The 27,906-nt window shown below is 59.5% G+C and overlaps 3 protein-coding genes across 3 annotated transcripts; 2 read left to right on the forward strand and 1 right to left on the reverse strand.

The window, feature by feature from the left end:
- Nucleotides 1-1,211: 1,211 nt before the first annotated feature.
- Nucleotides 1,212-9,286, reverse strand: NYAP1 (neuronal tyrosine phosphorylated phosphoinositide-3-kinase adaptor 1). The gene is given in 8 exon segments (XM_032607046.1): nt 1,212-1,781; nt 2,265-2,374; nt 2,823-3,041; nt 3,893-5,117; nt 5,119-5,414; nt 5,879-6,234; nt 7,730-7,881; nt 9,136-9,286. Coding segments are annotated over 7 exon segments (2,538 nt in total). The 5' UTR covers nt 7,798-7,881; nt 9,136-9,286; the 3' UTR covers nt 1,212-1,517.
- Nucleotides 9,287-11,721: 2,435 nt separating this feature from the next.
- Nucleotides 11,722-22,468, forward strand: TSC22D4 (TSC22 domain family member 4). The gene is made up of 5 exons (XM_032605054.1): nt 11,722-12,377; nt 12,802-13,843; nt 16,127-16,293; nt 21,303-21,351; nt 21,789-22,468. Exons 2-5 carry the CDS (start codon nt 13,082-13,084, stop codon nt 21,996-21,998), a joined length of 1,188 nt encoding a protein of 395 aa, XP_032460945.1. The 5' UTR covers nt 11,722-12,377; nt 12,802-13,081; the 3' UTR covers nt 21,999-22,468.
- Nucleotides 22,469-22,700: 232 nt separating this feature from the next.
- On the forward strand, nt 22,701-26,509 carry C15H7orf61 (chromosome 15 C7orf61 homolog). Its single transcript, XM_032605055.1, has 3 exons — nt 22,701-23,726; nt 23,990-24,316; nt 26,044-26,509. Exons 1-3 carry the CDS (start codon nt 23,673-23,675, stop codon nt 26,275-26,277), a joined length of 615 nt encoding a protein of 204 aa, XP_032460946.1. The 5' UTR covers nt 22,701-23,672; the 3' UTR covers nt 26,278-26,509.
- Nucleotides 26,510-27,906: the final 1,397 nt, after the last annotated feature.

Below are 27,906 nucleotides of genomic sequence, written 5' to 3' on the forward strand. Positions count from 1 at the left end.
GTTTTCTTTCAGTTGCATCTTGCAAACTGTCCCTTTGCCTTCCATTCTCCCAGACACTCTTTTTATCCTCCTCCCTGGATTCCTTCTTGAGGACCAGCCTCTTGCTTTGAGGCCCCTCCTTCTCCACCAGCTTCATCAAGGTTGACTCACTGCCCTCAGCATCATTTAAACACAGTTGCTGTGCCCATCCCACCACGGCCGATAATCATGACACGAGCTTGGGACCTTCCCCCTGCTCATCCAAACCTTACCTGTACTTTTAGGCTCACTGTACCTTGTCGGAGGAGTCCAGCTCTCTCCCTCTCCTACTCCTGGAGCACTGCCTGGTGTCGGCTCAGGTATCTCACCTCCCTGAATAGACTACAAGCTGCTTGAGGGCAGGCTTCAGTCGGAACGTTCCTTCCGCATCGGCGCACGGCCACGCACACATCAGATGCTCAGTTAGGGTTTGCTGAGTCACTGCACGGTGGCGTTCCCAAAGACTTTCCTCCAGCTCCACCTCTCCCTCTCACGTGCCATAGTAACCCGCCCTGCACAACCTCTGGCTCCCACCAACCAGGGGCAAGAGTGAAAACGGGACGGGTATATGAAAGGCGGAGCGCACTGAAACATAAGAAGCCAGTTCTAGGATCGTTAGTCTTTTAATATATTATTCTGAAAAGAAAGGAATTAAAAAAAAGTTCCTGACATCTCTTCTGAGTTTTTTGTTTTGCTTTTTAATTTAAATAAATACCCTGCCCGCCCCCCACCCGCGAAAATTTCCCTCCTTCCCCATCATCCCCCCCATCCCAGGTGCCAGACCCTCACCCCGGAGCTAAGTAAGATGCCTGCTTCAGAGCAGGCCAAGCTCACTACCAAATACTGGCGACTTGTAAATACTGTAAATGAGCCCTCTGGCCCCCGGGGTCCCCGGATCCCCTCCCTTCTCCTGCTCCACTCCCCACTCCAGACCTGTCCCTAGCTTCGGCGGGGCGTGGATAGCGGGGCCTTTAGGCGCTGGGGAGAGTGCCAGCTTGGTTCCCTTTACTTGCCTGCGATTCCCCACTCCCTGTTCAGGAGTAGATCAGAAGGGCCAAGAATTGCCCCCCAGCCCAAAATAAATAACAAAATAAACAGCACCTCCCCCACTCCCCACTCTCTAAAAGAGCCCCTCTACCTCTCACTCTCGGGTCCCTGTCCCTCGCTGACCCGCCCCCCCCTTCTTCCTCCCTGACCCTTCCCTCCTTCCCCATGCTGACCTGGGCTTGGCCTTCGCCCTCTCAAGAGGAGAGGTCTGCTTGGCTCAGTGGGAAGAGCGGTGGAGGGCCTCACTCCCAACCTCAAGCCAACCCTCCCCCAAGTTTCTGGGGGTGCTGCTTGGCGCCCCCAACCCGATGGGCCCGGCCGACTCCCCGTCTCGGGGGCTAGGGTGGAGGGCAGAGGTTCTCCCCGGCTCTCTCTCACCTGGTCCTTCAAGCGTCCCTCTTTCGAGGCCGGTCTCCCCCGCCCCGCTCCCCGGTCCCGGCGCCCCGGCCTCCTCAGATAGCGGTGTCCCAGAGGACCGTGTGCTGCCGACGGCAGGGCGGGGTGCCGGACTTGCGGGGCTCAGGTCCGCGCCGCCAGCTGGGGAGGATGGGCATGCTCTCCTGCTTGCAGAGGCCGCGGTCGGGCCGGTGGCGCGCCTTGATCTCCTTGCACACGCAGCGCTTGCGCTCGATCACCTCCAGCAGCTTGCCGTCGCGCTCGCGGGTGGTCTGGGGCGGCAGGGGCAGCGGCAGCGGCAGCGGCAGCGCAGGCTGGGTCTGTGCCCCTTCCTCCCGCCGCCGGCCCCGACGGGGATGGGGGGGGAGGGAGGAATAAGGGGGTCAAGGACCTCAGAGTCACCCGGCCCTGTCCCCACCGCCGAGCGCCGAGGCCAATGCGTGGCCCAGAAACAAGTCCACTCTTGCCCCCAAGGCCTCCGTCCTCTCTCCCTGCGCCCTGGTGCCAGGCGGTGCGTGTCTCACCCCAGGAAGGGACGCCTTTTCAAAGCCGTCTTCCCAGCAGGATGCATTTTTCCACCCAGAGGGGATGTCTCTTTCTAAATGCAACGCACAAAGGCGCACGTCGGCCAGTGGCGGCCCTGGCTGGCTACCCAGGATCTCCCCCAACCCCTCGCTCTCCAGCCGTCCCCTTTAGTCTGTGGCAGGCCCCAGCCTAAAGTCTTGCCTTTCTTCCCTCACCCGGGTCTTCTTGCCTACCTGTTCCTTCACAAATAAAATGCCCAACCCCGTCTCCCTCCTCACCTGGCTCAGGGCATCCCTGGGCTGGCTGCAGGGCCGAGGGGTGTGGAGCGCGGCCTGCCGGACTCCTGAGGTGGAGGCGGAGCGCCCCAGGCGGTAGCCTCCCGTGAAGTCTGAGGCAGAAGACGGAGGGGTGAGAAGGGAAGGGGCCTCCACGTTCCCCTCCCCCAGTTCCCTGAGGACAGCCCCTGCCAGGCCGCCCCCCCACCCCGCGCCTCATTAGAGGAGGAAAGGGGTTGGAGATGTGGTATTAGAATGTAGGGCCCAGGGGCTTCCCGGGTGGCACAGTGGTTGGGAGTCCGCCTGCCAATGCAGGGGACGCGGGTTCCTGCCCCGGTCAGGGAGGATCCCACATGCCGCGGAGCGGCTGGGCCCGTGAGCCATGGCCGCTGGGCCTGTGCGTCCTGAGCCTGTGCTCCGCAACAGGAGAGGCCACAAGCAGTGAGAGGCCCGCGTACAGCAAAAAAAAAAAAAAAAAAAAAGAGCCCAGGATGAGGACCCTGAGAGATTTCCCCCAGCCCGCCCATCTGTGTGCTGGTGTATGAGGGCTGAGTGTGTCACCTCCGTTGCGGTGGCAGGCGGGGAAGGTCTGGCAGGGTATGGGCAGCGCGGGGCGGCTTCCTCCTCGGTCCCCTCCGTGGTGGATCCTGGCCAGCAGGCCCTCTGCCCCCTGGCTCCTCACTGGGATCCCTGATGCCACAGAGCCTCTGTCCTCACGCTCCACCTTGCCTGCACCCTCGGCACTGCCATTCCAGGCCTGGACACTGTCCTCGACCTCTCCTGGGTGACAAGGAGAGCTCTGAGACTGTACAATGAGAAGGGTCTTGCTGTTCCCCCAGCTGTACACACCGCGGCCTGGGTGGACCAGAAGTAACTTGCCCCGTTGCAGGTCACAGCTGGGAAGGGGGGTGGGGGCCCTGCTTCACACAGAACATACACAGAAGGAGGGACGCCAGTCCTGGCACCACCCCTGGGCTGAGAATCATAGATATTTACTGCTGCCAAACCCTCTTCCCTGTTCAGAGGGGTCTCCCCTACCCCAGTTTAACTTCAGAGCCCCTCCAGCCCCAGACAGTGCCAGAATAAACACCGTCTGAAACAGAGACCAGGGGGGCTGTTCCCTAGGAGGGGGAGAATTCCCAAAGCCGGGAAGTGAGAAGGGGGGCATTGGGGGAAGGGCTGCATGTGAACTAAGCTCATCTCCCAGAGTAAGCCTGGCAGAGCATTGCGTTGCCAGGCAACAGCAGGGGCCTCCCTCTCCTCTCCCTCCTGTCTGGATGGGTTGCCATGGTAACGGCCGGGAGGCAGCTGTGTTTAGCTCCCAGTGTGCGCACACTCACAAACACACACCCCTGCAGCCCAGCGAAGGGAGGGGCAGGGAATAGAGCGGGACAGGGCAGGAGGAGGAGACCAGATTCTACCCCATCCCCATCCCAGGTCTTCCTGCCCCTCCAGAGCACACACGGGGACCCCATCCCTTCAGTCTGCTGCACGCCCCCATCCCTCTTGTCTCCCAGAAAAGTTCCCAGTTCAGGACAATGGGCTGTGGCTTCCAAGTATGCCCTTCAACACCTCCCCCAAATCATCACGGACATCCCCTGTCCCCTCCCTGTCACCCCCTCCTCACTCACTGTCCAGCTCTTTCGCCTTCCTCCCGCCATACAGGACCTTCCTCTGCAGAGCCCAGCCTGCCCCAAACGTCGAGGCGCCCATCTCCTCTTCTTCCTCTTCAGGTGTCCCCGCGCTGGCGATGACGTGGGCACAAGAAAGGCTGGCAAAGGCCCCCCCGTCGGTCCCTTGCTCCTGCAGCTGGATCTTGACCACGGGGGACGGAGCCCCCATTCCACAGCCCTTATTCAGCACCCCCCCAGCCTTGAGGCTCTCATAGGCAGGGGGTCTCTTGAGCCCAGCTGCCGCAGCTGGGTAGGTCCAGAGGGGGGTCAGGGGGCCTGCAGTTGGGTCCGGAAGGCTGTGTGGGGAGGCCAGGCAGGCGCGGTGGTGGAGAACCCCAGCTGCTGCGCCCATAGCCCCGCCATGGGGGCTGGACTTCCCAGGCACGGGGGGCCTCGAGCGGGTGCACAGCATCCCGTGGAGGACTGAGATCTCCTTCTCCGTCTTTGGCTCCCCGGCACCCAGGGGCGGACCGGTGGGCAGGACGGAGTGCGTGGTCACCTTGACGGCTGAGTACACCATGGTGTAAGACACGGCCTTGTCCTTGGGGGGCCCGGGGAGCAAGGCAGCCGGGGCAGGAGGGGCTGCCGGCACCCCTGCCGCCTTGGGGCAGATCATGCTGTGGGAGTTGGGGAGCTCCCTCTCCCCCCGGGGCTGGCCAGAGCCCTGGGGCGGCAACGGTGTCGAGTGGCTCCGGGCTCGGCCCGAGGGTCCCAGCAGCAGCGGGTTGGCAGCGGGAGGCGGAGGCGGTGGGGGAGGCGTCTCCCGCTCCCGGGCAGGCACTTGGGGAGCTGGGGTGGAGCCGGCTGGCTCCTTGGAGTGGCAGAGGACCGGTAGCCTCGAGACCCCATCGCCAGGGGCTCGGGAAGCAGGCTTGGCCTGGGGGAAGGCCAAGAGTGGAGGACGGTGCTGGAGGAGGTTGGGGAAGGGCGGCGGGATTTCACAAGGAGTGGTCTTGGTGGGCGTCCCCTCCCTCCTGCTCGGGAGGGCTGAAGCTGGACGGCGCTGGGTGTGGAGCTGAAGGGCGTGAGGCTGGTGCGGTGTGGAGCTTGCGGTCAACGGAGGGGCCTCATTGGCGCGGCCTTCCCCGGCCTCCTCGGGCAGCGGGTACTTCATCTCCTCGTATATGGCCTCGCTCTCTTCTGAGTCCGAGTCAGCGCCAGCCATTGGAGTCGGCCCCCCCCCCACCCCCAAGAGGGGGCCCAGTCAGTCCCCCTCCGCTCCGCCCTCCTCCCCTGAAGACATCCCCCACCATCTCAATGTACACCGGCTCTTCTTCCTGGGCACCCACCTCAGGGTCCCCAGCTACACAGGACCCCCTACTGAGGCGGTGAAGGGGCGGGTTCCCCCCTCGAGGAGAGGCGGCTGGGGGACAGGACTCATCAAAGGAGACAGAGAGCTGGGTGTTGGGACTTCGCCTGGGCTTCTGTGGAGGAACCTTCCGGCTGGACTCGCGGCCCTCCGGGGTTGGCTTCTGTGAGCCTGGGCAGGAGTGGGAAAGAGAACAAGAAACCGGGCTGTAAGTCGAGGAAGGAAATGGGGAGATCCAGCGTGACCTCTTGACTCACCAGCAAGGACATTTCTGCCTCTACATTTTCCCCACGTCCCTCAACTTACAGCCCCAGTGGGTTCTTTTCCTACCGGTCTGCCTCCTGTCTTTCTAATGAACGCCCCAGAATCTGCAGCTCCCACCCTCAATTCTCCCTGACCCTCAAGGCCCTCCAAGGCCACCCCTTTCCCAAGAATGAACTTTTCAAGGATCTTCCCCTGCCCTTGAATGGTTCATCTCAGGCCCTTCCAAAAAGGACCCCCCCACTCCTTCTGAGAATGGAACCTTCCACTTCCTTGGTTCTTCCCTGAATGAACCCTCCCGGCAGGCCTCCCCTGGCCTGGAATGGATCCTCCCAGCTCCCGGCTCCTACTGGGCAGGGGTGCTGGTGTCTCACCTGCTTTCTTGCTGGGGGGCGTCTCTGCCCCCGGCCCTGCCATGCTGAGCTTGGTGCTGGGGTGTCTCCGGGGCTTGGCCGGGGGTCTTCGGGTGCTGCCGTCCTCTGTGAGGCCCCCCCCGCCCCCCCCAGGCCCGCCCCCCACGCTGTCCATGCTGCCCACCGAGTGGCAGGAGAGGGAGCGTGGGGCCATGGCGCTGCGGCAGGGGTGGGGGGTGTGCTCTTGGGAGGCGGGCATCGTCATGAAGCCCATCCTGAGCGAGCGGCGCAGCGAGGCAACGTCCCGCACGCGGACCCCCGGCCCTGGGCCGGCCCCGGGCCCCGAGGAGCCTGCGGGAGCCCCCTCCTTACTGGAGCTGGGGAGAGAAGGCCCAGATGGAGCTCAGGCCTGGGCCCCCCCACTCCCATACCCCAAGAGGGGTTTTGCAACCCTGTGGCCTCCCAGGTAGGAGGAGGGGGGCCGGGGTGGAGATGGGGGGAGCCTGAGGGTCCAAAGCACTAAAGAAGCTTCAGACTGAATTTCTAGGCTTTGAAAAAGGCAAGGATATGGAGGGCAGGGATGAGAGAAGGGGTGAGCCTGTGTGCAAGGGAGCATTCCTGGAGCTGGCCGACCCCAGCCTGGGCATCTCCGGTGCACACACACGTGTGGACAACTTCGTACATAGAGATGCAAACCCAGGCAGCACAGCCCCGCCTGGCACATGCTTCTGCCACCCTGGCTCTGCTCCTTCTCACCCTCACGCTGGCCCACACCTGGCCTCTGGCCTCCCTTCATGTCTGGCTGCTGCGGCCTCCACTCCCACACCGCCTCCTCTCCCAGACCCGGGCTGTGCCGCCGCATCCTCAGGGCAGCCTCCCCCAGCTGATCCTTCTTCCTTCCTGCCTCTCTCTCTTTCCTTCTTTCCCTCTCTCTCCCTCTCCCTCAGCGCTGTCCTCTCTCTGTCACCCTCCCAGGCTCACCCCCCATTCCCTTTCACTGTCTCTGAGCTTCTGTGTAAGTGAAGAGGGGGTGCGGCTGGCAGGGAAGAGGGGAGAGCTGCAGTGGGGTGGGTTCTCATTAAGGCCCTGTCTACTAACCCTTCATTAGGGAGAGATCAGTGCAGTGATAGCTCTGATTAATCTAATTAACAACAAGAATTAAACTCCACAGTTTTGAGGAGGGAGAAGGGAGCAGGGAGGTGGCTCTGACTCAGGCTCCGAGCGGCTGTGCCATCAATGGGAATGAAGAAGAGAAGGGAGCAAGACAGAAGAGGCCAGGTGCCAGGTCCCCGGGAGGGCAAGGAGAGGGGGCGAGCTGTGTGTGTGTGTGTGTGTGTGTGTGTGGTGGGGTATTGGTTCCCAGCCCTGGCTCCTCTGCAGGGCCAGCCTGCCTGTCCCCTACCACACACACACACACACACAGAGCCCCATCACTGGGAGGGGGCCAAATGGATCGTCTCTGGCGCCCCTCAAATGACCCATCCCTGGACTGTGAGGGCAGCAGGGCCTGCCCCTTCCAAGGTCAGGTGACAGGGGAACCAGGAGCCAGGCCCACACTGACAGAGAGGAGGACATCACAGGCCAGAGGTGAGTCAGGAAGGAGTGTCTTGGGCCTCTGGGGATGGGGAAGAGCCAACAGGGTGTCCCTGGGCTGGAAGCCCCCTGAGAGGCCAGGGCAGGGGCTGGAGCCAGGAGCCAGGAGCCGGGCAGGGACAGGGCGTGTGCAATTCCAGCAATTCTGTAGTGAGCACGGGCTCTGAGATCAGACTGATGACCAGGCTGTTGGAGTCACGAAGGGCAGAGGGATGTGGCCCCGCCACGAGGGAAGCAGAGGTGGGACAGGTGAGGGGGCAATCTGGGATGCGGCCTTACCTCCTCTTGGCCTCCTCTTCCTTGTGCTGCCTCCACTCCAGCTTGGTTTTTCGGTAGAGGAGGTTCATGTCGTGGGGCAGGAGGCAGGTGCTGGGGATTCCTGCTCAGCGCCACCAGGCCCGGGGGGCGACCCTCCCTGGGTCCCGGATCCACTTGGTGGGGGGGAATGGAAAGGACAAAAAAGGAAAGATGTGGGGTGGTCGGGGCCAGGAATGAATGAGAAAGAGAGAGAAAGGAGCAGAGATGTGACTCTGGTCCTCAGAGAGAGGAAAACAGATGGAGGCACAGAAAGCCCAACGCCGCCTCCAGGACCCACACACGTACAGACACAGACGGACATGTATCCAGAGTCACACACCCTGAAAAAGGTGTTCAGAGCCACAGATACACACTCTGGAGAGATCAGACTGACACAGAATCCCATCCTGTAAATACATCCTGATCCACCACACAGACAGGCCCCACCAACCTACAGCAACCCTGCGGCCACACAAACACACATTCAGACCCACAAACCACCGGGCCACAGACCCATATCTACCAACAGAGGACCAGACACGCTGATTGGCACAGGTAAACACAACCTAGGAACAGCCAGACACACAGACATAAACACCCCGACACACCCACAGCACACACAGACCTCCAGACACACACAAATCGGCGCACCGAACTGGACGTACCTATAGACAAGGAGTCATGCCGGGGCCTACTTGCCTACACTGCACCCCGCTGGGGAAGGGGGAGACGGTCAGACTCCCCACCCCCTCTTGGGGTCTGAGGCTGGGGGGTGTCAAGAGGGCGGGGCAGGGATGCTGGAGAAAGGGTGGGGGCATTCTGAGTTGGGCAGCTACAAGACCACCCATCCATGTCTCTCCATTCCCTGCCGACCCCCTCACCAGTCCTTCGCCTGGGCCCGGGCTTCCGTCTACCCCTATTCCTGCACCCTGGCCCCTCAGCGAAGGTCTCCGCCTCCCTCGCTGAGGGCCCAAATCACCTTCCTCCTCAGGGATCTGGGAGGCTCCCGGCTTCCCTCTCGCAGTCCCCGCCCCTCCATCCCACCCGGGGGTCTCCAGTCTGGCCTCATAGCTACCTTCTGAGCTGCGGCCTCCATACCTGCCCTGGTTTCCCTTCCCCCAAACACACTCTCCTTTGCGCTTTCTGCCTCACCTCTCCTTCTAGGCGCCCCTCCTCACTGCCGTCCTCTCCCTTCCCTGTTTGTTCCAAACCTGGCCGGCTTCATCCCCCTCTCCATCCAAAGGCCCCAGGTTCCCGGGCACCCCTCCCCTTCCCCTTGTCCTGCTACCCTGGGTTTCTCCGTCTCTCGCCCCGCCAATCCTCCCTACCCCTTGTCCCCCCATCCCACCTCCCCGCACCAAGCCTCCCCAATTTCTACATCACCGTACCTGGCCTGCCGGGCGCCGGCCCCCCCATGCCGGGCTCCGCCCGGAGCAGGAGGAGGGAGGAGGAGAGACAGAGAGAGGCCGGGGGGGAGCCGAACAGGGCCCTGCCGCAGAGACAGCCCCGCCTCCGGGTCCGCCCCCAGACCCGCCCCCGGCCCCAAACCCACCCTTCCACACCCTCCAAGGACGGAGCGGGAGTGGCCGTGCTGCGCTGCGCCGCTAGGCTGGGGTGGGGGGCACCGGGCCAGCGGAGCCGGCGGGGGGACTCGGAGAAACGTCGTGGGGTGCTGGGGACCCGGCGCCAGCCCGCCCCCGCTTTGGGGCGTCCGCTCCTTGTAGCCCCTCGCCCCTGCCCGGCAGGGCCGTGCTGGGTTTGGTGTCCAAGGCCCCGGTGGAGCGAAGCTGGGCGCAGCGCGCAGCGGCGCCCCCCAGCGGCGACCCGGGGCCTGCACCCACGCGCGTACCCCGTGCAGCTGGCGCTCCCCGGGTGCGCACACCACGTCCCGCCCGGGCGAGGTTGCGGCTGCGGGGCCCGGGGTGCAGTGAGGCGGCGAGGCCGGCAGGGGGGGCCGGTTTCCGGGCTGAGGGGCTCTGAGAGTTGGGAGCTGGACCATCCGCGTCTTTGTCCAGCAGGGGGCGAGCTCCCGGGGCCGCGCCCCGTCTTCCAGCCGCCCCCCCAGGTACAGGGAGGGCACTGGAGCTGGCTCTGTTGGTGCTCCTCGCCAATCCCTGCAGGTTCCCAGGGGTCCAGGCCTGTTTCACTGCCAGGGCTCAAAATCTTTTGCCCGTCCGCCCCCGCGGCCCAAGTCATCCTCCCAGTAACCTTTGACTCCGCAAAATAATGAATATAAAGAATAAGTCGTAAATGGCCCCATATATTAAAGGCTATTACAAATGCCCCTGGGAGAGTTAACACATTAAAATACATAACTATCCTTTCACATTTACACCTTAGTGTGAATAAACTCATTTATTCATTCAACAAACATTTCCACAGAGACCAACAATGTCCCTGGGACTGTAGACACGGAGGAGTCCAAGGTGATGTTGATTGTCTGAGCTGGTGGGAAGAGGAGGATGCAAAGATAAGTTTGAATACTTTGTAGCGAGCTATCGCAGAGGGAAGGAGGATCTGAGGGCGGATCTGGGGGCGGAGCAGCGGGGCTGTGTTCTGAATATTGCCAGAGGGGAGAGGGTCTGGGGGTGGGGGTGGGGCCGTTGTGTGGGAGGCTGCTTCCTGCACCTCACCACTTGGGAGGCCTCAGGATCGAGCTACGTTAGTCATTGTTACCATTTGAAGGGAGAGAGACAGGCAGATGCATTTTAACAAGGAGATAAAGATAAACTGGGGGCAAGGGGGTTTGCATTATTTTGTTTTTGTCTAATCCTAAAGGGTGGTTAAAAATTTCCATGAGCTAAAGCTGAGGAAGGAAGGATGTGTCAGACAGCCCAGAGCCAGTCTCAATGCCATCAAATGCTGGCTCTGAGGCCTTGGGCAAGTAACCCGAGCCTCAGTTTCCTTAGCAGAGACACTGGAGCTCAAAACCCACCCCATTTCTGCCCAGGGCTGTTTTGAGAATCCATGAGATAATTATGTAGAGTGGACAAATATGAAGAATTTTAATATGCTTGAAAAGAGTTCCATATGACCCAAATTAATTAGAATCCATTTCCTTCTGAACCTGGGAGTGAAGGCAGATACGGTCGTTAGACGCTGCTTTTGCTAAAATAATTCTTTTCAGAATGTTGTTGGGGGGCGCAAAAAAGAGAAAATGTAAGTTGGAGGTTTATTCGTTCATGCCAAGCACATAGTAGGCCCTTTATGAGCGTGTGTGGATTCTCCACAGTGAGCAGGGGATGGGATGGAGAGGTGGGAAGGGTGAGAGGTGGGTGTGTGGGGAAGGGTCCAGGCTTGTGGCCAGCCAGGTTCCTCCTCCGGCAGGCACATCTGTACGGGTGCCTGTGTGTGACCCGCGGTTGGAGAGAAAATGCAAGTCAGCACCTTCCTGGTTGTGTCTCTGTCATTTCTCTATCCCGATCTAGGGAGCCAGACAAGGACACACCTGAGTGTGAGAAATGTCCCTGCTCTACCACTGATAGCCTTTCTGAACGTCCTGGGTCTCAATTTCCACATCTAACAAGAGGAACAGTACGATGTTTGGGGTTTGATTCAAATACTCCAGCACACTACAACAAAAGATATTGAAACAAGATTGAGTTTCAATTGTGAGTTGACAACTGTTGAAACCCCCTGCTGGGTCCCTAGGGGTTCATTTTACCATTCTCTCTAGTTTGGAGCGTGTTTGAAAATTGTCATAAGGATCCACTTGAAAAAATAGGACCGGGGAGAAAAACAGTATCTTCCTCGTACGGTTGCTGTGAAAACCAGCGACGATAGGACAATAACAGCTGCAGCAGCCCCGGAACAATTTACTGGGCGCTTTCGGAGCAGCAGGCACCCAGCAGGATCCTGGTAAGTTCCTCCCCACTCTTCCGTGCGTCCGTAGGCCAATGGCAGCAAGCGCCTACAAGTAAGGGAATCCCGGGCCTCCCCGCAAACTCCTCCCCTTTCTCTCCGCCCTCCGCGGCCCCTCCCTCCGAGGAAGAGCTGGGCTGGGGCCCAGCAGGTGTGGGGTTAAGGCATCCTGTTCCGGGCCCCTGGAACAGCAGCGGCAACTGCACCAGCAGTGGCCGGGGCAGACCTGGCCCCGGGCCAGCTGGCTGGGAGCCCCAGGAGCGAGAAAGGGCGGAGGAAGGGGAGGAAGAGGGGAAAGAGGAGGAGGAGGAGGAGAGGAGCAGTCAGCAGGCCCGAGGAGGCAGGACTTCCTGGCGTGGGGGTTGTCAACAGCCCCGAAAGAGAAAGACAGAGAGGAGCGGAGGGAGACCCAGCGGTGCCACGCGGAAGGAGACTTGGGAGAGCCACTCGCCGCGACGACCACCGAGGCGGCTCCACCTGCAGGGTCGGGGGCTAAGCCGCCCCCTCCCGCATCGGTCCGCAGACCCTTGGGGCTTCGGAGGCCGCGCCTGGGCTCCGCCAAGGAGGCGGGGGTTCCTTCTTTTCTGGACAGCAAACTTTCCGCGGAGATGCCTTTCGGGGCGAGGTGCGGCCCCTGAAGAGGACCGGCCAGCCTCTAATTGCCGCCTGCGCCCCCGAGCTGCTGGGGCCACGAGGCCCCGGGGAAGGGACAACCCAACATCTTAGGTGGCCGGGACCCCCGGCCCAGCTCGGTGGCCGCGGCCGAGAGGTAGGGCTCTGGGTTGGGCGGGGCGCCGGGGCGGCGGGGCAGGGCCTGCCTCAGGGATGGGGGAGCTGGAGTGCAGGGGGCCTCGGTGGCCCAGCACAGGCCTCCCGGCGGCCTGGCCGGGCTGAGGAGCGGCTTCACTCCTGTTCACCCAGGCCTTGGAGCCCTTGCTCTTGGGACGACTTGGGTCCCGTGAGTTTGAATCCCAGCGAGAAATGCCCAACTTTGGGTCTGGGCCGCCTCTTCCTGCTCTCTGCGCCCGCCCGGATCTGTCCCCTCTGCTCTGGTCTCTGTCATTTCTGTCTCTTTGTCTCTGGCGGTTTCCCCTTCCTCCCCCCATTCCGCTCCCCAGAGAGGAAGCCCCGGAGGTGGCCTGCCCACTGCTTTCTCACACATTCTCTCTCTGTCTCTCTCTCTCTCTCTCCAGTTTGCAAACTCAGCTCTGGAGTTCGGCGGTGGCAGCGACAGCAGCAGGAAAAACCTGCCCCTGCCCCCCCAGCTCCCGCCACCTCCCCTACCCTGTTCTCCCTTCACCAACCAGGCACCCCCAGTTCCCGTAAGGCCCTCCTGCCATGTCGGACCCAGACATCCCCAGGGGCCCTGATGTCCCCACTATGTGGCCCCCCTGTTCCAGGGGTGCCTGAGCCCCTCGAAGAGCCACCACCGCCCCCCTGCCCACCTTGGCCCAGTCCTGAGCCCCAGGGACCATGAGTGGGGGCAAGAAGAAGAGTAGTTTCCAAATCACCAGCGTCACCACGGACTACGAGGGTCCGGGGAGCCCAGGGGGTCCAGATCCCCCTGCCCTGCCGGCTCCCACTGGGCCCCCGCCCCGCGTGCCCAACGAGGAGCCCAACCCCGAGCCAGGGGGCAAGGGCACCCCCCGGAATGGCTCCCCACCGCCTGGGGCCCCCGCCTCCCGTTTCCGGGTGGTGAAGCTGCCCCAAGGCCTGGGAGAGCCTTATCGCCGAGGCCGTTGGACATGTGTGGATGTTTACGAGAGAGATCTGGAGCCCCCTAGCTTTGGCCGGCTTCTGGAAGGGATTCGAGGGGCCTCAGGGGGCAATGGGGGCAGGTCTTTGGATTCCAGGTTGGAGCTGGCCAGCTTAGGCCTGGCCACCCCTACCCCACAGCCAGGCCTGTCTCAGGGCCCCACCTCCTGGCTCCGCCCGCCCCCCACCTCCCCTGGACCTCAGGCCCGCTCCTTCACCGGGGGCCTGGGCCAGCTGGCAGTGCCCGGCAAGGCCAAGTTGGAGACAACCCCCCTGTCAGCCTCTCCGCCCCAGCAGCGCCCCCCAGAGGCCGGGACGGGGGATAGCGTGGGCACTTCCCGGGCTGCCACGCCCCTGCCCTCTCTGAGGGTAGAAGTGGAGGCAGGGGGCTCAACAGCAGGGACCCCTCCACTGTCGCGTGCGAAGGATGGAGCTCTGCGGCTGAGGATGGAGTTGGTTGCTCCAGAGGAGATGGGGCAGGTAAGAGCTGGGTTCAGGGGTGGGGGAGACACCTGAGGGGGGGTGGTGCTTGTCGATTTTGACCTTGGCCTCCACTTCCATACTGACCTCTCCCCGCTCCATTGTCACCTGTCCGTCACATCAGACAGTCCCGTCTTTTTTCTTCCTGCTCTCTCACTTGGAAGTCCATTCCTGCTCCTTACATGGCCCTTGTTTTCTCTCTTAGGCTCCGTCTTCCCCACGTTCTGCACTTTCTTTCTCTTTGGTCTTTCATTTGTTGCCTTTGGCCCGAGTCTCCAGCTCCAGGTAGCCCAGTCCTGTCTCTCCATCATGGAGATGTGACCTCCTCACTTTGGCCTTCACCTTCTGTCTTGGTCTCGCTTCTTCACGCACTGAGGGTGGAGGCCCCAGGCAGTGCTGGGGTAGTTGGGCCTGCTGGGGTTGGGAGGGAAGGGCAAAAAGTAGGCGTTCCACTGTAAATTTCTCCTTTGCAGTTCCATCTCCCGTTGGGTGTGTGGGGGGGGTCTTCTTTCCACTCACCACCCAGCCCCACCTCCAGCTTTGTCCCAAGACAAACTTCTCCAAGACATTGAAGAATTGGGTGGGGGTGAGGGAACCCATTACAAGGACGGGACGTTGGCTGGTTCGTCTTTTCTACTCCCAGTTGTCAGTCTCAGTTCCCTGCGTCTGGGTCTCTCCAGGATCAATCACTGGGGGTGGCCACCATGTGGTGGGAGAGAGGTGGGGAGCAGCCGAGAAAGAGTTAAATCCTTTGCTCATTCTGCTTCCTGCCTCCAAAAGATGAACAAGTCTGGGCTGGGGGGCAGGATGCCTGGGTCCTTGGGGTGGGGGGTGGGCAGCAAGGGATGTTGCATGTGTCTGTCCTGAAGGAGAAAATAACACGTTGGATGCAGGAGGAAAGGCAGGTAGTGTGAGGATGAGAACTTTTCCCCTTCCTGACCTTGGGCACAAACCACAGTATAAAAATAACCTGAGACTGTGTGTCTGGGCCTTGTCAGGACTGGCTCCCCCCACCCGCTCCTGACCTCAAACTCACGTCTCTCATGCCACCCTCCACTTTTCTTGAGTTCTTTCATTCAGTTCCTACCCCAGGGGAGAAGATGCGTTTCCTTTACTGGTCCCTGTCCACACACTCTTCCAAAGCAAGCTCCCTTTGCCCCCAGCCTCAGCTCTCTCTGTCCTTAAGCCCTGCCTGAGCTTCCTTTGGGCCCACAGACCCTGCCCTTCTCCCCTCTGTGCCCCCAGTTCCCTTTCCTTCCCCCACGTCCTGATTCCTTCTTATGCCCCTGCCTCTGTGCTGCTGTTTCCCTGCCCCAAAGTTTGTCTTCCTCCTACACTCCCCCATGCCTCTTCTCCCCAGGTTGCCTCTAACAGGGGCCTGGAGGAGGGCGGGGGGCACCACCTGGGCCCCCTTCCTCTGTTCTGTCCCGCCAACCACCCTGGACTCTCTGTTCTTGGCTTTTTCCGTGAAGCTGGGGCCTCCTGGGGCCTCACAGAGGCGTCTTGTTTCTGTGGCCCCCGCCCTTTTGCAGCCACCCCCAGCGCCTGTTGGGCTGTGTGGGTCCACACCCAGGCTCCGCCTCTCTCCATCTCTGTAACCGCTCCGGTCCCCAACCCCCAAGAGCCAAGCTCAGGAGCAGAACTTCACCTGAGTCCCTAGAAGTTTGAGAGGAGAGGCTAGGATGGGTAGAGGAGTGGGGAGGGGGGCGGAGGGGGAGGACCAGTTTCTGAGGATTCATTCTACAAATGGCTGTTGAACAAACTACAGGCTCTGCCCTCTGGAGCTTACCTTCCAGCAGCAGGCAAAAATACTTCAATTTCAGATAATATTAGGGGCTATAAAAAAAATAGAACAGTTCAGTGGAATTCACGAGTCACAGGATGGAGAAATGCCTCTCTGAGGAAGTGACATTTGAGTCGCCTTAAGAAGTCAGGTAACAGAAGGCACAGTCTCTGACTGGCCTCTGATTAGGGGTCCTAGTTCAGGTGGTGGAAGGGTACTGGAGTGCAGACCAGAGCCCCTCTCTGATACCCCATGAGCCACTTTTAAGAAGCCACTCACCCAGTCCTCAGGATGGGTGCTGTTTCCCTTGTCTCTAGTACCTCCTTCCCCAGAGCTGGGGGTAAGAGGGGCTGCGGGGGCAGGACGCCTGGGTCCCTTGTCTTCAGAAGACGGGAGTGTGTGGGGAGAGCTGGGGAGGGAGGAACACTACTAGGCAAGTTGTAAGGTGGCTGGATCCTTTCTCTCACTCAATGTGACAGTTCCCACCTGTCTGTCTCCAGGTGCCCCCACTCGACTCTCGCCCCAGCTCCCCAGCCCTCTACTTCTTCCCCGATGCCAGTCTGGTTCACAAGTCTCCAGACCCCTTTGGAACAGCGGCTGCCCAGAGCCTCAGCTTCGCCCGCTCCATGCTGGCCATCAGTGGCCACCTGGACAGTGATGACGATAGGTAGGTGGGCTCCGGTTCCCCACCCAGCACCTGGGAAAGCTGAGTGAAACTGCCTGGTAGGTGTCCTTCCCTCTACTTGAACTTGGGGAGGACCCCTTAAACTGAGAAGCCTGGCCTGGGCATAACACACTGGGCAAAGCTGATTTGAGACCTACTCGCTCCCTGTGGAGAGAGCTGGGTGGGACTCCCTGGCTTAGGACTGTCAAATGGTAGACTTTTTTAGAGTTTGAAGGGAGTCATTGTTGTCAAATTCCAGAGCTCTTGCAGATTTAGCGATCATCTGGCCAACCCGAAGAATTTACTGGCAAATGTTCAGGAGACCAGAATAGGGAGTCGGTCTCCTCCCAGTTCTCCCTCTCCCTACCGAGGGGAATGGGACTCCTGCAGAGTCCACGCAGACTACTTTAGGATCCTGGGACCTCTGGTACCAAGAAAGCATGTCCATAAGGTTCGGTTCTCTGTGCTAGGATCACCATGGGGGCTAAGCACTCCCCGGAGGCCAAGGCCAAGCCAAAGCCGTGGAGAGGCTGGCTGTCTGGAGAGGCTGGCTGTCGGTCACAGGGAAGGCACAGGAGAGCAGGATCTCCTGGGGTTCGCCCTTCAGGGGAGAATGTCCTGTTCATGGCACGGTGGGCAGAACTTCCTGTTTTGAGGGCCAGGTTTCAGCGTAGCAGAGTCAGCAAGCTGAAAGGGGAGGAACAAAATCGCGAGTCAGATGGCCTAGCTGCTCCCTTCTGGCTGTGGACTGATACGAACCCAGGAGAGGGGCCAGGGAGTTGCCACTTTTATTTTGGAGGGAGGAGTGGGACTTCCGGTTCGAAGCCTGGGGGAGGGACTTCCTGTTTGGAAGGCACTAGGGGGCGGGGCTTAGTGGGAAGTGGGGGACTTATTTCAGCGGAGTTTCTCCTTCCTGCCTTCCAGTCACGTGGCGACCCCGCCCCCCCACCCCCCCTTCTCCAGTCAGGGACTGAGGCCTTGGGGGGGCGGCCAGAGAGAAAAGAGAAGGGGGGATAGGGGCCGGTGAGATGGAGGGCGAGGAGCCTGGTGGAGGTACTTGGAGAATGAGGGACAGAGCAGGGCTAGGCAGGGCCGCATCTGAGCTCCCTGCTCTAAGGAATGTGTGAGGTGTGAGGTGTGAGGTCGGCCAGGCCCGGGAGAGTCACCTGCCCCCATCGCTGCTATTCTCAGCGCTTCCCACCCGCTCCCCTCCCACTTGGGAGGTTCCCTGGCACGGAGGGCTCCCTGTCCCTCCCCCACCCCTGTTGATTTGAGAGGCCAGGTTCCAGCTTTCTCTTAGAGAGTTCTGCCTCTAGAAGCCTCCTGAACTCTATTCTTTTGGTTTGTCCCCTCCCTCCCCTCCTCCCTCTGTCCCACCCCCTCAAACACCCCAGTCTGACCGGTCTGCCTCCCAGCCTCCACTTTACTCTGCTGAGCTCCAAGCCTCTGGGGCTCAGGCCCAGCCCCTCGTGCTCCACCCTGCTGGGCCAGCGTGTTTGGGCTGGGCCACCTCCTTGGCCCCCTGGAATGGGGCGTGTAGCCCCCACCTCATCTCTCTGGTGTGCCGGGAGCTGGCAGAACAGGGTCTGAGTGGCATGGGACCTCCCTTTTGAGAGGGAAAGTGGGCTGGGGTATTAAGTGCCTGGACCCCAGATGGGGAGTTGGGGATGCCTGATCAATCCTAAATCTGGGGATGGGAGAACAGAGGGTACGTGGTGAACTCGTGCCCCCAGCAGGGCCTGGCAGTTGGGAGGTACTTGAAGAAGTGGATGGATGGATGCATGAGGGGATGGTTGCATAGGTGGGTAGATGGCCAGCATGGGGGATCCAGGCATTACAGGGAATGAATTCCAGGAACTCAGGAAAGAAAAGGTATGTTTATCCAGTGCTTCCTTGGGGTCAGATGCTACCTCTTATCTCACATAATTCTTAAGAGCAACCCCAGGATCCCCACTATCCAGATGAAGAAACAGAGAGGAGGAAGGTTTTTAGAAACTTGCCCACTGTCACCGGCTAGTAAGTGGCAGGACTGCTGTTGGAGCCTGGGTCGGACCCCAAAGCCACTTTCTCTCCCCTCTCCTACTGGAATGCCTGTGTCCCAAGAGAAGAGGAGGAAGCAAACATCTCTGCGATGCCCTTTCTCTCCAGGACAGAGGCAGGCACAGCTCTCCCAATCTGGGCAAAGAGCCATCCCCCGCCTCCCCCCCCACCCCCAATCCAGGAGGGAGTGTAGACGGGGCAGCCAGGCTCCTGGGGGCTCATCAAAACACAGTGAGGGAGCAGGGCTGGCCCTTGTCCCTGGCATCAGAACCTCCCCACCTCTCCCAGATGTCCTGTTTCTTCATCTGATCCTCATTTTGAGGCTGTTTCATTTGACCTTCAAAAAGGAAGACCAGCCTCTACAGCTGTCCTTGCCCCAGGACCTAAGAGTCCTGCAGGGCCAGAGTCCCCAGGTGTGCATGTCGTGCTCTGCTCAACTCCAGGGGGCGCCACTCACATTTGAAGTCACTGCTGACACTTGAAGTCATGACAGTTTTCGAGAAGATGGCAATAAGTCTTGAAAATTTTATTCTGACTCATACAAAGTTGCTTTGGGGGCTTGTGGTGAAGGCTGATCCATCCAGTCAACCCCAAACTTCCCACTCCTGACCCTGCTCAGAGATCCCAGCACAGCGCCAGGCAGACCTTCTCTCAGGGGTTCTCAAAGGGAGGGCTTGGGTTGCCAGAGTCCTGGTCCCTTGAAGTGTTAATGTTAGAATGTGCCAGTGGAAAATGCCGTCAAAAACTCTCCAGTGCTAGTCAAACAGGAGATAATCATCTATCGGCCGACAAATGTTTACTGTTGTATTATTCCTTTATTTCTGGCAAGAAGGAACAACTTACTTGGCATCTTTACTGAGCGTTCGCCAAGCAAGGCCAGTGTTCCTATATCCTGTGAATCTGCCCCTCTTTGGTCTCTGTGTGTCTGTGCACCGGTGGCTGGGGGGAGAGTTCTGCGGTGGCCCAGTCTCCACCCAGGTGTCTCGGTTTGAAATAGCTTGAAAACTGCTTTGACGCTGCCGCTGGCTGGCCTCCCTCTGCTCTCAAACTTGTTTCTTCTCCCTCTGCTCTCAAACTTGTTTCCTCCCCCCAACCCCAGGAGTCCCAGGTCTCCGTCCCCCACCCCATCCTGTCCTGCTCTCTCAGGCCTGGTCACCCTCTTCGTTACTCCACCTGTCAGCGCCTTCTGCACCCAGAGCTTGGATGGGAAATGGAAAATTCCCAGTGCCCTCGTGCTCCCTTCCTGGCTGCAGGGCCTCATCCAAGGGTCACCTTGGATTGAGCGCTAATTCCCCCCACAGGAAAGCAAGTTGGAACTGACAACCAGGAGAGAGGGCTGGACAAGGGAGCACAAGGGTGAGGGAGGCAGCATGTTGGGGCCATCTTCCCTGAGAGGGGCAAAACTGGGGGTTGGAGGTCAGGGCTGGTGATCCTGCGGTACTGGGAGGCATAGGTGGAGGGCTGGCCCTGGGGCCGAGGCAGCTGAGGCAGAAGCTGGACAGGTGTGGGTGGTGAGCCGCAGGGTGAGGCAGGAACCTGGGGCCTGAGTGGTGGGGAGAGGGAGCTTTGGAGGAAAGGACAGGGTGCAAAGGACGGTGCAGGTTCTGGGACCCAAAGCCTGGGCTTGGGGACTCTTGAGCCAGGCCTGAGTCGGCCTCTGGTGGCCACTTAATAAACTGCAGCCAGACCTGCTCTCCCCTCCCTGTCTTCCGTTCCCAGGACTCTTCAGAGCGCCTGCACCTGTTCCCAGTATCCCACCTCCAGCCTCACCTTCTCACCTCTCCTTATGCCCTCACTGCCTCCAGGATCCCAAACACCAGACTCGGGTCCCAGGTCCATAGGCTGTACTCGTGTTTCAGGCTGTGTTTCTGTTGCCATGGTATCTTTCCCATTCCTCCTCACCCTCACTGTGGGAGGAGGGGAACGCTCTGGCTAGGCCCCAGGGGTCATCCCTGCTGTGGGCTTTGTTTCAGGGAGGTGTTCATAATCCAAGGAAGACCACAAGCATATCAGAAACACCCCCCACCGTATCGCCTTCACTCCCTTTCTCACCTTCCGGCTGAGAGCAGCTGAGGCCTTGAGGGAGGCCAGCGTTTGCCCAGAGGGGGCAGGATGGGGTCAGAGGTGGGAAGAGGCCTCCCGGGGCCAGGCTGTCCCTCACCCTTCACACCCTTCCCTGCCCCAGGCCTCTGGCCCCGCAGCCCCTCCCCCAACTCGGCCCCCCAGCTGACTGTCCTCAGCCGGCCCCCCTCCCCTCCACTCTGGGATTTGTGCCAGGGTGAGAAGGGGACACTGGCACTGACCGTGTCTGGGAATTCCCGCCCACCATGGAGCCGGCGGGAGGGGGTCCCCGTGTCCCTGAGGAGCCAATAGCAGCCAGGCTTTGCCCTGGGGAGTGGTATATAGCTTTCAGGCCAGCACCCCCTAGGCGCTGTCTCCTTTCTGCCTGCCTGGCACCAGCCAGACTCTGCTCTGCCCGGGGGGGCTTTGAGCCCCCCAGGCAGTCCTTATGATACAGCTCTCTCCCTCTGGGGAGGCCCAAGGATCCTTTCCCCTTGGGGATGGCCCAGCCAGGGGTCTCAGTCAAGTCCCTGGTGTCCTCGTATGAGACCCGAGTGGTGGGGATGGCTCCGGGGCCTCCCCGGAAGAGGGGCTGTGTCTCCTCTCCTTGTTCCCCTCGGGGAGCATCCCCCATCCGAGGGGCATCTGGACCCCCACCACACCGGGGCCTGGGGGGGCCCGGGCAGCGGCCCTCACCCCGTCGGGGGATGGACAAAACTCTCCTCTCCCTGATTCTCTGCTGTCACAGGTACAGGCAGGGGTGTGGGTGGGAGGCTGCAGCAAATGGGGCTTGTGGAGGAGGCCAGGGGCTGCTCTGAGAAGCACCTGGAAGGCAGCAGGCTGGGGTGTCCAGACACCTGGCTTGGCACCTGTTCCTCCTCCTTACCTCTCGTCTCCCTGTGTCTCTCCAGTGGCTCCGGAAGCCTGGTTGGCATTGACAACAAGATCGAACAAGCCATGGTAAGAGAAGCCATCTTGGTCCCAGCAGGTCCCGGCTCATGTGCTGATGCCCAGGCCCCTGCCTCTGTTGGCCGGCCCAGTACTCCATCCCTGCTGTCCTCATTATTAGGGAATACTGGCTTCCGCTCCTCGGCCTGCTCCCAGCTGGGTTCCCTGGGGTCCTTCGCCCCCTCCTGAACCCTTGACATAACCTTGCTTCCTAGCCTGCTCCTGGCCCCCGTCTCCGTCTTTGAGCCCTGATCTTGCCTCTGTCCAGCATCCGTGCCCATCCCGATACCCCACCCCCTGCGCCTTCCCTGTTTGACTTCTTCCCCAGTGGTCCCCCATCATCTGGGAGCAGGGCGCTCTCCCACACCTGGCTCCTCAAGGCACTGGGCAGGGGATGAGGTTGGGGTGGCCTGGGACCCCTGACGCTTTGCCTGTCCCTGGACCCCCAGGACTTGGTGAAGTCCCACCTCATGTTTGCGGTCCGGGAGGAGGTGGAGGTGCTGAAGGAGCAGATTCGGGACCTGGCCGAGCGGAATGCCGCGCTGGAGCAGGAGAATGGACTGCTGCGTGCCTTGGCCAGCCCCGAGCAGCTGGCCCAGCTGCCTTCCTCGGGGGTCCCGCGGCTGGGGCCCCCAGCGCCCAATGGGCCCTCAGTCTGAGCCTCCCTTCCTTCACAATGTGCCTTTGGGGGCCGCCACAGCTGCTAGGCCTTGAGCCAGCTGCCTGCCCCCTCTTCCTATGCAGCTTTAATGCCCCCTGATCCCCGGGGATGGGAGTTGAAGGCTCAGAAGTGGCCTGTCCCCCGCCCTTCCTTGATCTCCCCATAGTGCCCAGGGACTGGGCTGGGGCATCCCTAGACCTTGATGGAGGAGGGAGGGCATCAGGACAGGGTGTTAGATGGAGCCCCCCTCCTCCCTCCCTAGGGGTCAGTGTTCTGGGACCGCCCTGGCAATAGATGGCTTGGGGGTGTTGGAGGCTGCCTGGCAGACATCCCCACCTTGTTCCCTGGAGTGCCCCCCTCTCCTCTGCCCAGGGGAGGGAGTACGGAAAGTATCTGGAAGTTCTGGGATTCAGGTTGTTACTAAAATAATAATTATAATTAAAAAATCCGAAGAAACTTGAATCTGGAGGTTGGCATCTCGTTGCTTGTGTTCAGATGCGGGACCTGCACCAACGTTTCCACCTGTGGGAGAGCAACTTGAGGCTGTGGGCTCCCCTGGAGATCTTGTCCAGACTGTGGAGGTTTAACGTGGCTCAGAGTGGAGATGCGGAAGGAAAAGGGAGCCAGCGGCCTGGGTCCTGGGAAGGGGCAGGCGAGGCAAGGTGGGAGGCGGGGGGCGGGTGGGGGGCGTCGGCCCACGTGCTGGTGGGGGACAGGAGAACAATGGAGCCTTTGGTGATTGTGCAGGATCCACCCCCAGCTTCCCAGCGTGTCCCCTCTGCGGGCTGGATCTGGGTGGCTGCTTGGGGGTGGGGCGGGGGGCCCTGAATGGGCCCCTTGTCTCAACTCTGGGTGTGGGCCAGGCTCCCCGGGCACACGGTGCCCTCGCCAGGCCTGGCTGGCCTCCGTGGCCTCCACCCCCAGCTGGCTGAGGATGGGGCCCTGTGGGTGAGCAGGCCCCTCCCTGACAGCCTCGGCTCCGGCCCAGGCGGAAGAGGCAGGTAGGGAGACGGACCCCATCTAGTGGGGAAGCGGGGAAAGCAGCAGCCTCCACTTCAGAAGAACCGTGGCCCCACTAGGGGGGACCTGCTGAGAGTGGGATCCTGGAGGCAGACCTGGTTTGTACTCCTTGCCCTGTGGCTCCCTAGGTTTATGACTTGGGCAGCTTCTTTGGTTTTTCTGAATCGCAGCTTCCTCCTGGGTAAAATGGTACTGACAATAATACCTACCTGAAGGGCAACTGGGAGGGTTACATGACATCAGACATAGGAAATGCCCAAGGAGTACCAGGTGCTCAGTAAATGTTAGTTTTCCTTCCTTGGATTCGGGGGAAGGAGGGCCAAGGGCGCAGGGATTGGCTCCGGGGGTCCTGGAAGGGTCTCGGGGGTTGGGGTCAGGGCCAGGCAGGCTCTCACAATGGGCTAGAACTCTCCCTCCCTCTGGGTTCTCATCAACTTTGACTCCTCTCCCTGTCCCAGGGAGGGGAGGAAGGGCCTAGGATGAGTCACTGGGGGGATTTTTCCTCCTGGATTCTCTATTTCTTTCTTCGCTGCTGTGCTAGAGGCTCCCCAGAGACCCCTTAGGTGGCAGCCACTGGCCTGCAGCCTGTCCTCCTCCCCACTGAACTAAATGCCGGTTCTGCCCCCTACTTGGGGCTTGTGTATCGGAAGAAATGTCTGTGGTCCTGAGGTTCTTCCGATGGATTTGGTGCAAGATTAGTCACTTGGTGAGTTTCAGAGATCGCCCCTTCCTCTTGCCCTGCTGGGGTAGGAAGTGCTGGTCAATGACCTCTAGGTCACAGAAACGCGCACTTCCTCACCTGGCTTCCCTCCTCTCCTGGCCACCTGTGGCCAAACAAGATGGAGAGGGAGGTGGTGAGGGAAGGACAGCTGGGGAGGAGGCTCCTTCTCCTCTGGGCCTTCCCTCCTGACTGTTGTCTCTTGCTCTGCCCCTCACTTCTGTCTGTCCTCTCCCCGTCTCGGTTCTTAGGTCTTCTTCTGGAAACACAAAGCTAAGTCAACCATCGTAGAACGCACTGACTCCAAGAAAAATGAGTTGAAGGTGGAGAAGACTTCCAGGGTGTCTGAGACTTTCAAGTTGGTTGAGTCCCCCAAGGAGGCTAAGGTCTCCAAGATGGATGTGTCCTCCAAGGTGGCTGACCCCTGCGTGTTGGCCAAGACCACCACGGACGGGGCTGCGGTGGAGGCGGGCCATGGGCAGAGATCGCTGTTGCAGCTGCCCCGGACTGCCGTCAAATCTGTCTGCACGCTCATGGTCTCCACCCTGCGGTCTGGCTGGCAGATGTGCAGCTGGAAGGTCAGCACGTTGTCCCCCTTGTCCCCAGCAGCACCCCCTTCCTATCCCCCATGACTCATTCACGCTGGTGGGAATGTAAAATGGTGTGGCCACTCTGGAAAAACAGTGTGGTCAGTTCTTCTAAAACTAAACATGCGGTTATCATATGGCCTAGTGATTGTACTCCTGGACATTTATCCCAGATAAATGAAATTTTATGTTCACACAAAAATCTGTACGTGAACATTCATAGCAGCTTTATTCATAAGAGCCCAAACCAACCCAAATGTCCTTCAATGGGTGAGTGGTTAAACTGTGATATATCATGGAATGATACTGCTCAGCCATAAAAAGGAACAAACTATTGATATATGCAACAACTTGGATGGATCTCAAGGGAATTATGCTGCGTGAAAACAACCAATCCCAAAAGATTGTATATCGTATGATTCCATTTATACTATATACCATTCCAGAAATAACCAAATTAGAGAAGTGGGGATTTAGTGGTTGCCAGGGGCTGCGCATGGAGGGAGAGACGGGGGAGATGGGTTGGTTATAAAAGGGCAACATGAGGAATCCTTGCGACGATGGAAATCTCCTGTATCTTGACTATGGTAGTTGAATTCATGAACCTGCACGTATCATGTAAAATTGGGAAGAATTCAACACACACACACACACACACACACGAATACAAGTAAAACTGGAGAAATATGAATAAATTCAGATCAGTGGATTGTATTGATGTCAGTATTCTATGATACTACTAGAGTTTTGAAAGATTTTACTATAGGGGGAAAATAGGTAAAGAGTATAAGTATTATTTCTCACAAGTGCACGTGAACCTACAATTATCTCAGTCAAAATTTTAATTTAAAAATGGAAGTGTCTAGGTTACTACCAAGTCAATTTATTTTGGTTTTGAATTAGGTATTACTGCATTAATAATAATTTTTGAAAGTTCACCTGGGGAATTCCTTGGCGGTTCAGTGGTTAGGACTTGGCGCTCTCACTGCCGAGGCCCAGGTTCACTCCCTGGTCGGGGAACTGAGATCCCACAAGCCGCGCGGTGTGGTCAAAAATAAAATAAAATAAAATATTCTGGGCCGGGAGAGAGGCATCAGGTAGAACAAGTTAATGGATTGGAGTGATATTTAAGAGGTAGAATTGTTGTCCCACGTGGTTGATTGCATGACGGTGAGGAGCGAGGGAGAGACAGACATGAAAACAGGCTGGAGCCATTCACTGGAAGGAGAGCCGACTTAGGGGAGAAAGTAACGACTTTAGGGCGTTGGGACAGGATGTGTTGAAGTGTCAGAGGGACATCTACAGGGAGACGTCTAGGAGGCAGTGGGATATACAGGCCTGGAGGTCAGGCGAGAGCTTTGGTTTGGAGACAGAGTTGGGGGTGTCATTCTGGCCTTCATTTTAATGCACTCTCCATGGAACCCTAGTGGGGACTCAAAGGTGGGTCGGACAGGGTCCCTGTCTTCCAGGAGCTTGCATGGTGGTATTGAAAACAGATGAGTCCGCAGAACAAATAGTGCATAAAATGTGTTATGACAGGGTGAACACCAGAGTAGAGACAGGCCGAGAAGGCTTCCTGGAGGAGGCGTTGCCCAAGCTGAGGCTTGACAGGGCAGGTGGAATTAGACAAGCCTTTGCCGTTTATCTGCAGGTGGTTCCACCAGTGGTTTCCCCCTAGACCAAGCTGTTCATCTGTGCTCATCTTCTCTCTTTCACAGTCATCTGTGAGTTCTACCTCAGTCACCTCCCAAATGAAGACCGGGTCCCCTTTGGAGTCGAGAGGGACTGAGATGCTGCAGGAAGTGTACCTGGTGCTGTGGGCCATTCGGAAACAACTGCAGCAGCTGTCCCGCAGGCAGGAGAGGCGGCGAGGGCGCCACATCCGGGCCCACATCTGTCCCCAACCTGACCCAGTTCAGGGCTTGAGACAGGATTCCCAGAGTCCCCTCTAGGGGGGAACCCCACATCCTCAGAAAGCCCCCACCTCACTCTTAGGTAAGGTTGATAGGAGAGGTTAGGGCAGCAGGCCAGGAGTTGTGGGTGAGGAGAAGTTTTCAAACCGTCACCTCTCATCGGGACCCCAAGGCTTGGCCTGGGGTCCCACGTACTCTCCTTCATTCCTTTTATTCAATTTGTAAAAAATTATCAAAATGTTGGGAAATAAATATCGGAAATTTCTGAGTAGAGGTAGAGTGTGTTTGTGGATGGCCCGAGGCACTGAGGGGAACTTGGGTGGGATAGGGAGGGGCACCTGGGGCGCTGGCCCAAATACGTGTGGGAGTAACGGGGGTGGGGGTGGCGGGCAGCCCCCCACACACTTTTTGGGGCTGAATTGCCTTTGGCAACTGTGCCGGGCCAGTAACGATAGTCTCAGAGGCACCGGTTCATTGAGGACATGCTGGGTACCAGGTGCTGAGCCTGGGCTCTCGCTGGAAATCCTACAAGACAGACTGTTGCTGTTGTTACGGGACTTGTCCAGGGCCCTACGGAGAACGAGACCTCGCTGGAAATTCCGCCTCCTCAGCTGGTCCACTGCCCTGCCTCTCTGGCGCTCTTGGGCCCGGCCATGGCGAGGGTCAGGGTCCCTCACTTGGCGGACGCGCACACGCATCAGGCTCTGTGGGCCCCGCGCCTGCCGAGGGCGGCCGAAAACTACAGCTCCCAGGGTTCCCGGCGGTGAGGCTGGGCCGCCGGGCGCAGAGGGCCCGGGCCGGGGGCCAGCAGTGTCGCGGTCGGAGAGCGCGGGAGGGTGTCTGCCTGGCGCCGCGGGAGCAGAGGTTGGAGACCGTGGCGATCTGGTGCGAGGTTGGGGGGCGGGGGCAACACGAGGGGAGACCGTGGAGCCTCAAGTCCCCTCTCCGCCTTAGCCTGCCCTCTTGACGGGCCACGCGAGGGCGCAGAGGTGGCTCCCCAAGGAAAAGCAGGGATATTTCACGAGACGATAAAATTCGGGGATGTCAGAATTCACAGGGCTTGGAGGTGGGGGAAGGTGCAAGGGCTGGCAGCCGCGCCCGAGCCTAGGGGGCAGCAGAGGCCCTGGGGGCGGGGGAGGGACGGCTGTGCTACTGGGTCTTGCTCACCAAGAAATTAGGTGTGAGCAGGAGGCGTGAGCAAAGCTGGGAGCCGGTGAGCAGCAGGGATGGTTTGCTGGAAGCGCCCAGTTCACTAGAAAAGTCAGCAAACTCTCCTCCTGGCCCCCAACCCCACCCCCCGCAGCTCTGGCAAAGTTGGACACCATTGCTGGGAATTTGAGTGGCCTTTCCCAGAAGTCCGGAGCAGCCCCCGGCTGCCGTGCCCGATGCCCTACAGCTCTGCTACCCTGAGCCTGTTAGCTGTGCACCGCACCCCAACATTTACAGCCCTCGTAATACCACCCACCACTTATTAAACACCTACTGTGACTATTTTTATGTCTTGTTCTAAGTACTGTAATTCTCACAGTGGCTTTATGATGAAGTATTATCACTTCCATGTTTTAGAGAGGAAAACTGAGGGACAGAAAGGTCATATTTAAGGTCGTGCAGCTTTCATTCATCCAACGAATGTCTAGCTCACACAGGACATGTTACATACATGTTACA

The sequence above is a fragment of the Phocoena sinus genome, chromosome 15 (genome assembly GCF_008692025.1).
Source record: "Phocoena sinus isolate mPhoSin1 chromosome 15, mPhoSin1.pri, whole genome shotgun sequence".
Lineage (NCBI taxonomy): Eukaryota > Metazoa > Chordata > Mammalia > Artiodactyla > Phocoenidae > Phocoena > Phocoena sinus.